Below are 16,466 nucleotides of genomic sequence, written 5' to 3' on the forward strand. Positions count from 1 at the left end.
GTCAGGCATGATGCTGTATATGCTGATATGCCACTGTGTTAGCTTGCTTTGCCACTGTTGGCAGCACTCTGCTGTCATGCTTAATTGAGACAGAAAGGACTGTTTCTTACTGGAAAATTAATTCATGAAAAACTACCTTTGTTTCTGTAATATAATTGTTTTGAAAGAAATTAAACATACAAAGAAAACTGTATTACAACAAATTAGTCCTTAATTTTGTAAAGGTTTAAGTGTCAAATATGAATGAACTAAACACAGTGAGGCCAACTAATTTAGTGAAATTACAGCCTCAAATTGCCACATGTGATTTGCGCACAAATTCCATCAGCTGAGATGGTTTTTGTATTTGGATTTTTTTCCTGACATAACTAGTTCTGAGCAAAAGGGAATGCATCCCCAGACATCTGGAAATTATCTCTGGAGGGAATAACCAATTTGCTTGTGTCCCTCTGTGAAAGGGAGAGACAAGGTCAGAAGGATTGTATTGGAGATGATCTTTATCCTGACGTGTTCTCCTCCTCCCTGCAAAAGAGGAGGAAGTAGAACATCCTCTTCTGTGCTGACCTGTTTCTTCCCCCTAGGCCTTTCAATCCCTTGTGCTTTTATGAAGATGACTGCCTTTTGCAGATCATTCTGCCAGTCTAGGAGTGCTGGTGGGCTGCTGTTCCTAGGGCTGAAATGAAGGAGCAGTTTTGCAGCAGGTTTCTTTATCTTGGGCACAGAGTGCCCTGATGGGCTTTCTTTGATCCATGGCAAAAGTGACCAAGGTAACCAAGCTGATCTCCTCAAAGCCTGGTGGGGCTGCAGCTGTGCTGGTGAGCCAGGCTGGCATCCTGTCCTGCAGCCACCTCAGTGTCATTGTCACTGTCACTGTGGCCCCTGGCACCAGTGTGGCTCACCCCAGCTGGAGAATGGCTGTGAGTGGCTCAAGGCTCAGCACCTGCCTGGAGCAGCCAGCTGGGGATGCAGCCCCTGCTTTGGGGGAGAGAATGCAGCCATTTGTGAGCTGTATCACGGGGTTTGATCTTACTGGCCCTGAGCTGTCTCTGTTCTTACAGAAATTACTCGTTAAAACACACCCTTTGTTCCCACTTGCAGGGGATTTTAGGCTTATCTGCAGGAGAGAAGAATCAAAAGTCTTTTGTGGACTTGACAGTTAGTACATCACTAAACACATATACAAAAAGTCCATGGCATTACAGCAAAAAATTTGAGAAAACAGTCCTGAACTTCTCTTCCAAAACACCTGTGTGTGTGTGTGTGTGTGTGTAAACATTTTAGAGTGTGGGTATATAAATGTAGATGTTTATTTAAATACATTAGAATGTCCACCTACCTAATCTGTGTTTTATAATTCATTTACATATAAAATATACTGTAGTTCAAGTGATTTTTTTTTTTCAGAAAGTAAATTAGAAAATAAAAATAAAATGTCTTTCTTGATGTTGAAAGGCTTCTATCACCTTAATTTCAATGTAAATCTGATTACTTCAAAATGCATGTTTTTACTACTCTCCCCTTCCTCTTTTTTTTTTAGTTAAGCTTCTTAAGGCTTAAAATTATCTTGATAGTTTTTTTTATGTTTTTTAATCCTTTGTAATTTGAAGGAAAGTCTTTTTTTCTTGTAGTTGACAAGGAGTGTGTTTGACAATACAAGGGAATGCTGATTTCATGTACAAAGAGAAACTGCTAAATGTACAAGGTCCTTGACACAACAGACAGACAAGCTCTTTTTTTTTGTTTTTCATTTCTGCTAAAATTCATTTATAGTAATTTTCGCTGTTACTTTCAGCTTAAAGTCTTTAATTTTGGGAATTGAGAAACTTTTTTTTTTTAATTTTTAAATTCCCCCAGATTTGCAGTGTCCCTGTAAAAACTTAGAGATAAGCATTCAAGATATACCAGGTAGCTGGTATCCATAAATCAAGGTGTTGTGTCAGCTAAGAGGCTCCCAGCAAAACAGAAGTAATCTCTATTTCACACTGACTGTGACGTGTTTGCCAGTCAGGACCAATGACAGAAAACAGGGAGGAACTGAGTGGAAAGATTCCTTCTGCACTCTGTGGTGGCGTTGCTGAGCCCCCTCTAAGCTCTGGTGGTTGCACTGGACTACAACGCAGTGTATTTCATGTTAAAAGTATGAATTCATCATTGTCATAGCAATCCCAAAACTCTAAAAACCGTATCAGTAAATGAGCTCTATCTGTGGACCAGCTCTGACAGTTCAGAGCTTGCTTATTTAATTTGTCTTAAGCACATTAAATGGTTCTGGGCAGGCTGTGACTATGATCTTTGAAATATTGCTGTGTTTCTTTTGTTCTCTGCTTTTAAATTTCTTATACAGTAAGACTTTCATACTCTGTTCATTAAAAATTTCTGGATATTCAGACTCTTATTTGAGCTTAAAGCCTTTCAAACCACAGCAGAAATTCAGTAGTGGGAAAGGAGAGAGATGTGCACTTTGTCCTCTCTTTTTCCACAGCCTGTTGACTCCCAGTGCAGACACTAAGCCTGGAATTTCTGACTCTTACCTGGCAGCTGGTCTGCAGGTCAATTAACCCAGCAAGTACAAATCTTTTTTGACTAGAATAGGTATAAGGTTTGAGCCTGAAAAATAATGTCTTCACCACAGTTTTTGTCTGAAAATAATTCTACATCAGCTTAGAGAAGGGCCTTGTTTTTGTCAGGACCTTTTTTCCCCTTCACTTCTTGTCAAAGTGCTCAAATTCCAATATTCAGAAGTCTTCAGAAAAATAGAGGAATGGCTGATGAAAAACTTGTGTGATACTTTGAAAATGTAACACATGCTGTGCAGCTCCAGTAGATGAAAGCAGCTTGGTTGAAGGGTTTAAAACATGCTTTCGTATTAATCTACTATCATGTAAATATTCTTTTAAGACACTGCTTATGGATTCCAATTCTTCAGCTGCCACCATAGCTTATTCAAAGTTTGAAGGGTTATGATATATATTCTTTGTGAAGTATTCGCTCTATTTTTTTTTCCCACACTAGCTTTTTGGCTTTTTGATAACCAGGACTACACACTACTGTACTGGCAAATGCATGAATATTTGTGGTGTTCAACTTCTACCACATCTAAACACTGCTGTGCACTTGCAGCAAAAATGGGGAAATGGTGAATAATCCCTCCTGCCTTTTGAGATGGTCATATTTGAATTATGTTGGCTGGATTGAGTGAAGAAGCTTGTGTTGTTAACAGTGCTGAATCTGCTCTGTAAATGCATAGGACTTTTTTTCCATGGGGATTTCAATCCAGCTTTCACCAGTCCTTGTTCACCTAAAATGAAATTTAAAGGTTTTCTTAGGTTTCTGCTGCTAAATTTGTTCTTTGTCAGGGAAAAAAAATGCACAATGTTATGAACATTTCTGCTTACTATAAATTTGTTCTTTCACTCAACTTCATAAGAAATACATTCCATTATTGTCACAAAATACACTTTTTTTTCATCCTTAAGCAAAACAGTGTTCTGAAACACATGATTTCATTATTTAATTTGGTAAACATTGTACTAATTTGACATACATGAACTTTCTTTCTTCCTAGGTTTCTAGAGGAGGAGTTGGCAACAGAGCCACTAAAATATGCTGAACAACTTCCTGTAGCTCAGATAATACACCAGGTAAGTCTTTCCATTTTAAAAATTCCTTTGAAAATAAAGAACATCTGTAATACTTAAACTGCTTTTCTAGGTCACACAGAATTAATGTCCTCATGCTGGAAGTATGTATAAACAAGATACTCTTGTTCAGATGACAACTATTAAATTATAAAAGTCTCATTCTGAACATGGCAACGAAAAGATGCTTGCTGTATGACATGGTTAACACTTCAGAGCTACTTGTTAAAGTTGTTGTGTGTCTGCTGATAGAGAAGAAAAAAAATCCATTAATTTCTCCAAATTTGCATCTTGACCTAAATTGTATTTCCCTTCCTGAAAAAGCAGCCAAAGTATGGAGTCATTATCGTGGAATAATTGTCATGATGAGTTGAGCAGGGAAAACAATCTTTCCTCCTAATACAATTCTGAATTAGCACCATTTTATTTCTAACTATAGCAGTATCATCATACTTTCTGCTTTGAACAGGGTTTTTTTGTTTTGCACAATTTTAAAAAAAAGGTTTCTATTTTTCCTAGATTGTGCCTTCTAACTTTGTCTTTATTTAAATGCAGTACTGTGGTATTGATTTATGAGGAATGATGTGGACATACAAGCTGGAATTAAAGTTTTTATTGTAACATGTCTCCCCCAATTCATGGCAAGGAGGAAGAAGAGATCTTTTCTGTGCAGAAGATTCTATATTCGCTTCTTGCTCTTTCCTCAGAGTTCAAGGCCTGCTTTTCCATCCATCCTGCTGGGTAGATCAGGTACCCAGTCTGCATTCAGCTGTGTCCTCATTCTTTGCCGTCAGCCACAGAGGGTTCTGCCTGTTGTGTGGAAAAGCTTATGGCCAAGTAGCACACATAAAACTTGTGTCAGACATTACTGGGGAGACTTAGCATTCCCCTTCTTGGGGATGCCTTAAAGGAAGGCTAAATGACCTATTCTGTTGCATTAATTTTGATTTTTTTCAGAATAAAATAAATAATTGTTAAACTTATAAAACTATAACATTATAGATGTGAGTCCTGCTTCAGGGATAAGTAATTACAGTTTTCTTAAGTCAAGGCTAAACAGGTCACATTACTGTTTTCCTAATGGCATCTTGGCCCTATGGAATCTTCCAGGTAATCAAGTATGCTCTGAAAAATTGACCTGAAATTTGGGGAAGATGATGGCAGTTTATGTTGGGAGACAAAATGGTGCAGTCCATTCACTGCCTTGAGATAAGAAAATTTCCAGACTGAAAACTGGGACTTGGTACTGGTCAGAGTAGCACCAAGCCAGAGAGGCAATGTTAGATAAAGCTGTGGTTTCAGACTCAGCTGTTTTAAATGCTTCAGGATCAAAAGGAGCAAATAAAAGTCCACTAAGTCCCTTAATAGAATTTTGTAAACAACTTTTTGTGTATTAATTATTATCATAGATCTTCCCAAATACCTTTGTCAATAAGTGTTTTAAAGCATTGAGTTCATGCTGCAGGCAGTGCTGGTTTTACCTTAAAGGAAACATAAGCTTTATTTTAAAACCTTCAAGTGTACAAGCCTTTCCTGCAAGTTGTAAGCACAAGGGATTTTAAAACTTTTGGCTGAAATCTGCACCTTCGGGAAGAATTTCTGATGTGTTCAGAACATGGAAGATTGGAAATCAGGACCAGTTTGTATGTCAGGAACTCCCTGGTGTTGTCAGAGCTTCAAATGACCCAACAGCCTGCAAATGTCACATTTAAAATTCTGTCTTCATGCCTGACTCTCAGCATAAATGAATTAAACAGCAGAGCAGGCAGCCAGTCAATATGTTCTTAACAGTGAGAGTGAGCAATGAAACAGTTTGGGGGTTGTTTGGAATCAGTAAATAGAAAGTGCATGGAATGGCTCTCCTAGAGGAAAAGCTCAAATAGGAAACAGAATTAACCTTTAAAATGGTCGAGCAGACCAAATGTCATAGCAATATTTTTACAGCATTAGGTGGGTAATAACCACAGAGTGTTCATTTGGCCAGTGTGTGTTACACTGCAATAGAGTATTGTGCTGTGCAAAGGCAAAAAGCTGGGTTCATGTGCTCTTATCTGTCTGCTCAACTTGCCAGTAGTACAGAGCTGGGGTCTGCACAAGGCAGCAGAGCAGAGCCAGCAGAACTGTGAATGTCTTGGATGCAGAGAAGGCAGATAAGGGAACATTGTTCAGCTGTGGGGACAGGAGTTTGGCACCGTGCCCTGGTGTGTGTGAGGCTGATGCCCTGCTGAGCTGCCACCAGCTGAGCATCACTGCACCAGCATCGTGCTGAATTAGCTCTGCTGAGAACCCTTGTACCCTTCTGCTGAGGGACCTGGCAAACTGGGACAAGTTGTGCAGGGGCCTTGTTTATATGAAAAGGATTTTTTTGCTCTAAGAATAAAGAAGGAAATGATAAGAAGCTAAAAAAGTGACAAGAGTAAAAACAGTGAATAGTATTTGTGGTGTTATGATGCTGCATCCACATGGATACATACGTACTCTAGACATATATAACAGCATCAGTGCTGTGTACTTATAGCATAAATATACATTAAAATTTCACAGTGGTGGACAGGTATCCTAAATTAGTATAATGTATGAAGTACATTTTAATTACACTTTTTAGCCAACATAGCCAATACTACTATCCAGCTTTAAAACCAAAAAAAAAAACCCCAAACCAAAACCCAAACTAAAAAGAGGAGAAAAAGAAGATTATTTTAATTCTGCACTTGTCTTTAGTCAAAACAGGTCTTGTGGAAGAACAGGGCAAACTGCATTTGAGAAGATTGTTTCCATTTATCATAAATTATATTCATTGCTGGCCTTGCAGCTCAGCAAATCATTTTAATAAAAGTACCTAACTTCAGTGCCAGTGCTTGTGCTTGGAATGTCACTGTGTGTTAACATACTTGGCCTAATCAGGATTTAGGATATTGAAGAGACTTAAATTGTTATAGGTGTCTTTCTGATGGAAAAATGTTTTATTGATGAAAGACACATTTCAGCAGATAAACACTAGATATCCTGATGGTGTTATAATTGAAAACAAAATGAAACAGCAAATTCAGACCACAATCAACTTACATACTTATTTTAGTCCATTTCAAACCATTAAGCAGATAAATGAACATGCTGTTAAACCAGGATGATATTTCAGGAAAGTGACTTGCAGCCTGTAGTGGAAATTGCACAATTTACTTGAAATCTGACATGGCTTACAGTTGCAGATTTACTTAAAAATAAGGCGTTCCTTAGATATTTTTTTCATGGGTGGAATGTTGCATGCAATATCCAGTTAACGTAGATAGAGTTTCCTTTTGGAGATATGTTTGTTTTGTAGAAGTTTTACCCTGTGCTTTTGTGTTGCCTCTCCAGGAGCAGGCTCAGTGGCAAGTGCCTTCAGTGATTGCAGGAGCTGCTGGGAAGCTGTGCTGACCCTTGGAGGAGGTGTCTCTGTTCCAGGGTCTGGTGGGGCAGTGGGAGCTTGGCTCACCCCAGCCTTGGGGAGTGAGGGGGAGCTGCTCTGTGGATGTTGGCTCCAGTCACCATAGGGAAATTAAACGGGAAATTTATGAAAGATGATGGGAGGGGGATCTCCAGAGTTAAAAACGCACAGCTTGATGGCCATCAAAGGATGCTGCAGGGTTGCAGTTTGCAGTAATTCTTGCAGGAAGGCCTTTGTTTCCATCATTTCTGTGCTTCTGTGGCAAGTTTGCAGCCATTACCCATCCCACCTTTCCCCCAGAAAAAATCCTTTTGCTTTGAAGATCAATTTTTTGTTGATTCTCAGGGCCTCATTCTCACGTTGTAGAGGGTGGTTAGTTTATTGCACTTGTTGTTATTCTGGTTTCATGCTGATTTAATTGACAGAGGTTTTCTTCAGCGGCATTTGCCAGAAATTGTTGAAACAGTATTAAGAAAATAGAACACACTATGCTGTATAGATTTTTTTTTTAATATCCCTTTATTATCTATAACACAACAATTTTAGCTCTCAGACTTAAAATATTTTCACAAACATTAAAGTGGTTTACGATCTGTGTGAAACATTCAATATGAAAAGTAACCCATCACATGGTGAGACAGTCTTGAAAACACAACTTGAAAATTCAGGGATCACACCAGCTCCTTGTCCATTGCCTTGTAGCTGCTCTTTGGCAGTTTATACAGTTCAGGAGTTCCCCTCACTCCCAGTCTGCTTCTGTCCTGATGGTGGTGTCTTTGTTCCTATAAATGTTTTATAAAGCCATTAGTGTCCAGAACTTTGGCTAAGTGTGCAAGATGTTTAATAGCACAACAGTAACCCAGATTTTTATTTTTATTTTTGATGCAGACAGGAGGTTTTGTTTATGAATATTAATTTATTAAAAATTTTACAGTACTTTGATAAGTGAGACTTGCATTTTACTGTGTCTTTACAGGCTAAGAGGTTCAAAACCAACTTGTAATACTTAGATGTCTCAGGTTTGATGTGCAAAGTTTTAGACGCAGCTATTTATACATTCTTTGAAAATCCATTCATGTAGCTGTGTTTGAAAATAACTTTGAAGCATAGCTTGCTTTTTAGAACTCTGGTCATGGTATTCAGCTGAATGATGTCAGAGATAAAATACAACCTTTCACCAAAAGGTCCAAGTTCTGCTGCACCTGCTAGCACAGACACAGGTCTGCTCAGGCAGGGACGCTTTTCTTTGTCAAAAATGGATTTTGTCAGGATGATTGAAAATTGAATTTTTCATACCAAATATTAAAAAGTACACCGACTTCAGAGTCCAGTTTTATTTTAACAAAATACATCACTTGACTTCCCACCAAAAAGCCTTGTGACATGTCAGCCTGCCCTAGGACACCTCAGGCTGTACCACTGCAGTGCTGAGCAACGTGCTGAAGACAAATGCTGTCCCCTTGCCATGGCCCCTTCTTGTGGCCATTTTGGCGTGTCTGGAGAACAGCAACCTGTCCTGCCAGGGCTCTCTGGACCTGTCTGGTCCAGACTAAGGTGAGGAAAGCTGTTTCTGAGGTACATCATGGAAATGTGCTGTGTGCTCTTCCTCACCAGCTCACCTGAAGTGGTTTTTGGGGCTCAGGCATTCTGTGCAGAGCTAAACCCAGGTGTGCTGTACCCCTTCTGCTGAACCTTTCTTCATCTAGGGCACTTGGAATGTATTGGAGTCAGAAATTAATGTGTCTGCTATGTTTGGGGGTTTTCCATTTCTTTTCTGTATTAAACATATGTTTGTGAATTGTTTAACCTAGAGGTGATTTGGCTACATTTTATAACTATAATGGAAGGGGTCTCAAGTGGAATCATGACTGGATGTCATCCAGCCCATAAGAACTTGCTTTTTCCCTAAATTGTAAACAGTATATAGACTTAACTTCTGTTACTGCTGGATAAGTTAGGAATTGCTTAAATCTTTTGAGCTTTCTTTAAATTGAATGCTGTCTAGTAGAAAACTTGGTACTCAAAAGGATCAGAAGAAGAAGAGCTATTACTGCACACTTTGGCCAACCAAACCAAATATGTGATAGAGCAGCAGAGGTATTCCTGCCAACACCTTGTGCTACTTGGTGCATATAGGTGCTTTGAAGTTCACTCCCTGAGATTTCTTCTAATCCTAAGTTTGATTCAAAAAGTTGAGGTGCAGAATCGTGCTATGTGTATGAGTCATGTAATACATTAAGAACGGCACAGTCCCCTGTTTCTCTGACTCACTGCAAGAAATCACCAAACACAATCTTGACTTGGTTATAGATGGTACAGATCTTTTACTGGCATATCATTAAACCAGAGATTTTTCAGGCTTTTTTTTCATCTACTGAACTTCTGCAGAGACAGGAATGGTACTCAGGAGCTTCAAATGTAATCCAGTAGTCAATACAAACAGGTTGTCTCTCTTCTTTTCTTCTTCAGAAATTGCATAGCTCATTAGCCACATGAAACTTCACAACATTCCTGAAATACAGTTTATCTGAGTACAGCATAAAGTATTTTTGTAAAATAGAGACAACCTAATTTTTAAAATTCGCTGTTGTTTTTCTCACCAGTTTTTTCCAATCACAGAATACCATGATGTGGAGTTAGCATAAATTACTGATCATTTGTTTTTACTGACAAGACAGGGCTGCTTCTGTTTTGTTGTTTTTCATCTGACCATGATCTTCCCTCTTGGAAGCAGAGATGTAGTAAAACAGTCTCTTCTCTTCCATCTTCCCATTAAAGGACTCTTGTGGGTGATCACTCTCTGCCTATCCAGGACCATTATTTTACTGTTTCTCAAACACAGGGGAAGTTCTGCTGGTTTATCTCTTTGTTGTTGAAATATTACATGGAATTTCTTCTTAGTCTTCCAGACAGAATAAAGATAACTATCTGAGAATTATTTTTCTTTCAAATGCTGCCCTCCAAATCTTAAAAATTTAGCAGCAATGATGGGGACCTTTGTATCTGTATGGCTGGAGTGCCAAAGTATTAATGCATGGGGAGCACTTCCTTTGTCTGTACACAGCACTGCTCAGCAGAGCCAGAAAAGAACCATGAGTGCTTTTTGTTGCTGACCAAGGATTACAGGGGAACTGAATGTAGTATTAGATTTTTTCAATTATAGCTGAATACAATGGATTGGATAACTAAATGCATTGGAAGGTATCTTGCATGAGGAACCTGAACAGTCAGTTGTGTGGTTCTTGTTTTTAACTGTTTCATACTAGAAATACCACGTTGAATGTTTTCTGTAAGCCAAGAAGGGAAAATGTTACCTGTTCCAGCATCCCAGAGACGTTTGAGATGGTGTTTGGTAGCTTCTTCTTGCCAGAACTACTGCATGCATGCTCCGCCTATTCTTCCCTGTTTATGCATTAAAACATGCCCTTTTACATCCTTCCATTTTTAAAACATGAAACCAAAGTGTATTTTAAAGAATGACCTGTTTTTCCTCTTACACACTATTAAGAACAGTTCATTGAGCACTTCTCAATATGTTCTGTTTGATGTGTATGTACATTATGAGCTCTGGGCATCAGTAGAATCCAGTCTCTGCTGTCGCATCTTGGAATGTGACTTTATCCCCTCTTCACAGAAATGGCTCCCAGCAAGGTGACAGCAACCCCCAGGCCGTGCTCTCTCTCAAAACCAGTCTCCTCTTCAGGGAGATGCAGTAGCAGGCAACTGATGCAGTGTTTTCAAAATGACTGTTTTAGGCTGCCCAGATCCTGCAGTTTGGATGAAGAAGTTTTACCTCTGATCTGTCAGTTTTCAGAGGTCATGTTTCTTTTCTCTTTCTGAGCCTGTGAAACCCTGACATGTACAGATTGGCATTTTATCTCCATTCTTCTTTGGCACAGGATGGGAGATCAGTTTGACAGACAGCTTGGAGCAATTTAAGGGGCTGCCCCTCAAGTGGCCACACTTCACTCTCACCAGTGCTGGTAGAGTCCTGTGCTCATTAAGCACAGCAATGGTGCAAAGTACTGCTTGAAAAAAAAAGGGCATTTTCATCCTGGCTGGATATGTGACTACAGAATTTTTAAAGCCAACTAGGATACGTAGTATCAGCTAAAACTGATAAAGTGTACTTGTATTCCTGAAAGTTTTTGTTTATATTGCTCATGAGCAGATGAGAGTAAAAATAGCTGTTACTGTGGAAAGTTAAAATGGAAATAAATTTGAGGCTTTTGTGCATATCATGGGAGTGCTCAGTTTGCCCTTGAGAATACTGCTAATATGAGGCTTTATATATGACTGTAGCCTTGTCCATTTTGTGGATTATGAGACATCAGTTTCATACCCACCTGCATATAGAATTGTCAGATGTACTATTAAAAAATATATGAAAAGATACCCTGGCTCTATAGTAGCTATAATTGTTAGAGGTGCTGCACTGGATTTGCAGCTTCTTTAAGAGGTAATTCCTGTAACCGTTTCTTTTTAATAAGCACTATTTAAGATGTAAAATGAAGGAAGATGTTCAGGAAATGACTGTAACATGACAGGCTTTATAGAGTGCTGTAGATCTCTGGGGTTTACTCATCTGAACTTCAAATAACTGCATTTCAAGGGTCGGTAGTAACGGTATAGCCATGGACTCAAAAAATTGTTATTATATTCCTTATATTCAAAAAATTGATTTGCTTCTTGTCAGCTGAAGCAGCCCCGTGTTTGAAGATCCTGTGTGCACAAGCCTTTCAATATGCACTATTGATGTTTCTGTGTTTTTGTTTTGGTATGGGACTGATTGTGCCATGATCCCTTTTTGTTGTTCTTCAGGATGTGCTCACAACCATGATTTCAAGGTGATGGTTACTGTTTCTATTGTGCTTTATCTGTGCTCAGAGCTTTACAGAAACAGACAGGTTCAGAAATGCTTAGAGCTTGAAGTAAACTTCACATAGCAGGTTAGCAAAAAGCAAACCAAGGTTAACAGCAAGAGGTTCTGATTTGCAGACTAAGGCTGTAAAGGAACATTATGTTGATCTCTTCTGACTTTCTGCACAAAGCACACAGATACTTTATTTATATTCTCCCTTCTTTGTGGCTGTATTGACATCAGGAAGGATAACTAGAAGAAGGGTTTGAGCAGATGCTGGGAGATGTTTATTCAAAACATCATAATTATGGGGGGAATAAAACTGAGCAGGACAATTGGGGCATGTAAGAACATATTTGTGATTACAGCAAATATTCACAGTACTGCAGCTGGTACTGAAAGACCAACATGTACAGGTCCCATAGGTCTCAGTTACTGACATCATGTGAACTGTTGCACCCTGCTGTAGGTAAAACATCAATAGCTGTCTCACTTTGTTTGGGGCAGATGATATTAGAACTGCTGCTGTCACTGCAAATGTAAGGAGGCTATTTTTGAGTTCTGTGCTTTGAGACTCTTTGCTCTCCTCTGTGGTCATAATAAGCTTGGCTAATGTCAGCTTTTTTCCTAAAATTATCTCTTCAGCCATTTTCACTCTCAACAGTTTAGTCCTCTCTTAGGCATATAAATCACTTTTCTCATCATTCCTTGCTTCCATGATATTTTTATGTGATATATTGGTCTGCATTCATTCACATTTGTTATTTATAAGTTGAAATTCTTAGATATTCTGAGTCTTTTTGGATTTGTCTGCACTGGGTCCCATTTACTTGCTGTTCCTTCAAATATTGGAAAAGGGAATGCTATTTAGGGCAGGGAAGTGAGTTGTCTCCAGTGGGGATAACTGAATAGCTTTTTCAGTACATAATGGTATGCAAATAATATACCTCTGCCTCTCATGGGAACAGACTAAAGAACTGCACAAGCTGTCTGTGACCTTAATAGGTTTGTAGGCATCAGAATAGACCCCTGACTTTTGCTGAAGCAAAGTGTGTGATATACAAATACTTCAGGTGTGTTTCAGGGCTAAGCAGTGCTGTGGAAAAACTGTGAATTTAGGATGTGGTCCCCACAGCTTCGTGTGAATGGCAGTGTATCCCAGCAACACAATACAGCTGATGCTCAAGCAGTAGGTTTTAATAGTAGTGACCATTAATAAAACAGATGATGCTTAAAACGTGCTAATTCATTGTGTTGTAAGAGTGTCTTCATGAACAGTACAAGGTGAGGCTGCAAAACACAGGAAAATGAGAGGTAAGCTGCTCCATTTGTCTGGTTTTATGTTTATGATGTTTTATATGTAAAAGTACCTTTAAAAATTTTTTCTTCTTTTTAGTTTATTTTATTACAGGTTCTAGAGCAATTCAGGAAACAGATGCTGCATTTAAAAAAGCTTTGATTTAGTGAGGCTTTCTGTGCAAGAGAATGCATCCTTCCTAAAACTTCATTTTACTTAAATTAACTTGTATTTCCACTGAGGATGGCTTATATTAAGCACAAAGGGAGGCTTAGCAGTTTAGACTTCCATCAAATAAACTGCATAACTAAAAAGGGAAGATGCCAAGCCTCACATACTTGTACTTGAAAGAATTGTGTTCTCTCTCGTGGGAACTCGAGATTAGAGAAATTATAAAGGCTTTGCATAAAAACAGGGAGTTAGAATTAATTTTTGCTTAAGCGGGGAAGTGTCAAAAGCCTATTATGGTAATTTTTCAATTTTGTCTTAACTGTTCACACATTTTAAAATAGTTGTACAACTGAGTGGAAGCATAATTGATGTGTTGTGGTTTCTTTTTCCTTTCCTTGGGCCATCATAAAACACAGCTTAGGTGCACTTAGGCATGGAAGAAGTAGGTGTGCTAATTAAGTAGATGAAAATTTTCATATCATAGTGAGAAAATTTACCTAATGGATTGGAATAGTACTCTAAGAATGGTTCCCCTATTCTTAATTACATCCAAGTACCAGATATCAATATTACATGAAGACAATTAAGCCACAAAAACCTTAGTGAGAAGACATAATTCCTAGCAGTAGAATTACAGGGTTGTAGAGACTATAATGTTTATTACTATTATTATTATTATTGTTGTGAACAGTAGCACTATAAGTCTACATTTAAAAGAAATTACTTTACTCATTGTCTTTTGATGTAGAGTAAAAGCTGAAGATATGGTGGAATGAAGAGCTACTGCTACATTTATTTTTTTAATCTTTCTTAAATTAAAAAAAATATAAATCTTGTCTATATCAGAACAACCAATAAACTGCTGTGGTGTAGTAATTCAAAATTTATGGTTGACATAGAATAAATTTTAGGACTTCTCTAGGTAACAGAAGACTGATTTATCAAATCCTTTTGATGGTAAATCAAATCTCTTTTTCTTTTATTAGATACAGTATTAACAAAATGGATACTGTTCCAGAGTTACTTTTATTTTGGTGATCAGCTTTGCTGTTCCATAGGAGAACTCTTTGGACCAGGCTTTGCATTAGGAATGAGATTTACTGGCAAATGTAAAGTAAGCAGTGCTCCATGGTGGTCACTGGTTAGTGAGACACTGGTTTTTATATGCAGAGAAAGGGCCCCTGTCCTAGCTTACAGCTGATTTTTCTGCAGAAGCCTGTTTGGGCTATGAAAATGCTGCCTTTGGCATCCCCAAATGACACCCAGCTTGTTTGGCCAGATTTTTTCTGGCTTTGAATGCAGTAGAAACTGATAAAAGGACAGAGATTTGCTGTGTTGCAGGAGTGAGGCACATTCTGCTTCAGCACTTTGCTGGTGCTGCTGAATGGCTTCTGTCAGAACCCACTTGCAGTGTCTCTTCATGAACCTTGGAGGGGTCTGATTGTTCTTAGCCCTTCTCTCCCCAAAGCTGTGTTTGGGAATTACCTGACTAAAAGTGTTGCCCTGCAGTTTTGGTGAGATGAGCCTGGGGGGAAGGCTCAGCAGCCACTGTGGCTGATAACAGATCTCTGCTGTCTGATGGGTTGTATTTGTGTCCCTGGAATAAAATGGCAGCAATAACACAGTCAAGTGTGAGCATGGGTGTGTGTTGGGTAGAGGAAAGGAGAGGATGCTGTAAGGTCTGTAGGCAAAGGGAAATGTATTTAGTAGTCTTTATTCTTATTGCATTGCTTGATGTTGCACAGCATTGGTGTATCTATAAGCACATGTGTCATTTGAGTGTAAGACTAAATTTTGGACCCAGTTTGTGTTACCTATCACTAAATATATGCTGGATGGGGACCTTCCTGTATCAAACACATTACTGAAGTATTTTATAGTACATTGTCCAAGATGCAAGACTTAATTCCATTTTCTGGTGTCTGTTCAGTGTTGTGTAACATTTACATTTCTCACATAACCTTGTACAGTGCTTATTAATCATTACTTTTTTATTGTTTACACATGAAAGCTTCCCTGATAGACAGTGTTTATTTAAATGGTATTCCAGTGAGTAGTAAAATTAGCAGTAGGAGTTTTGTTAGATCTTTTTTCTTCTATCCACCGTATTTCTTCTGAGCTTATGCAGTATAAAAAGTAGGTGTTACCAATAAGCTCACATTGATAAGGAAAAATATAAATGTTATCAATCTTGATATATTTTGTGGTACTGTGACAGCAAATACCTTTCTGAACACTTTTCCTCAGGGGAAGGCACTGTTAGCTCCAAATATATTCACACATTTATCCCACTTAACCATGTAATCCTAGGTGTTATTGGTGATTTTTTTGTGTTAAGTTAATTATGTTTTGTTTACTCTCCAGTAGCATGCTGTGAGGAGCACAGAAATGTAAGTCACGAGCTCTTGACAGGACTGATGAATGGCCACAGACAGAGATATTGGCAGGCTGCTCTCTAGTGCTCTGTCTAGAATTGTTTTCCTAAATAATTCAGAGGGTTGAAATTTGATGAAATCATTTCCATTTGAAGAATGAATGGAAGGGGTAAATGAATGAAGACTCTGGTAATGGAGCAGTTTTGTTTATTGTTGGACAGTCAAGACAGCATCCTGCATCATGGTTCCTGTGCAAATTCCTTGCATGGGGTTGTGATTGAGCCTTGTGCAAGTGATTTCTTCTGTCATGGTGGGCGTTCCTGTGAATTAGTCAGTGATTTCATTATTTTCAGGAGTGCTTAACATGAAAGCCCATCTACAAATACATGGCTGACTCATGGGTGATGAGTGGTGCTTAGAGGGGACTGAATGACAGCTGGACAGTGGAGCAGTAACCTGTGGTTAGTGTAGATGGAGGCAGGAAAGCTGCAACTGCTTTGCCCCTAGATAGAACCATGTGTGATTTCATCTTTTTTAAAGACTCTCTTGAAAGCTGTTGATTCTGTACCTGTCACTGGTGGTCTGGGAGGGTGTTGGGAGGGTGTGTCCTCAGCTGCACTCATCCATTCTTCTGGGAAGATGCTCTCTGTGAGCCCCACATGGCATTTGACTGATGAGCTGTGTCATGCAAATGTCA

The 16,466-nt window shown here is 38.7% G+C and overlaps 1 protein-coding gene across 1 annotated transcript in view; it reads left to right on the top strand.

Annotated features, from left to right (window-relative positions):
- Positions 1-16,466, top strand: part of PIGK (phosphatidylinositol glycan anchor biosynthesis class K) — a 65,841-nt gene that overhangs the window by 39,606 nt on the left and 9,769 nt on the right. The window contains 1 exon segment of the mRNA XM_063165882.1: positions 3,566-3,641. Within this exon segment, the coding sequence (XP_063021952.1) occupies positions 3,566-3,641 (76 nt within the window).

The sequence above is a fragment of the Melospiza melodia genome, chromosome 11 (assembly GCF_035770615.1).
Source record: "Melospiza melodia melodia isolate bMelMel2 chromosome 11, bMelMel2.pri, whole genome shotgun sequence".
NCBI lineage: Eukaryota > Metazoa > Chordata > Aves > Passeriformes > Passerellidae > Melospiza > Melospiza melodia.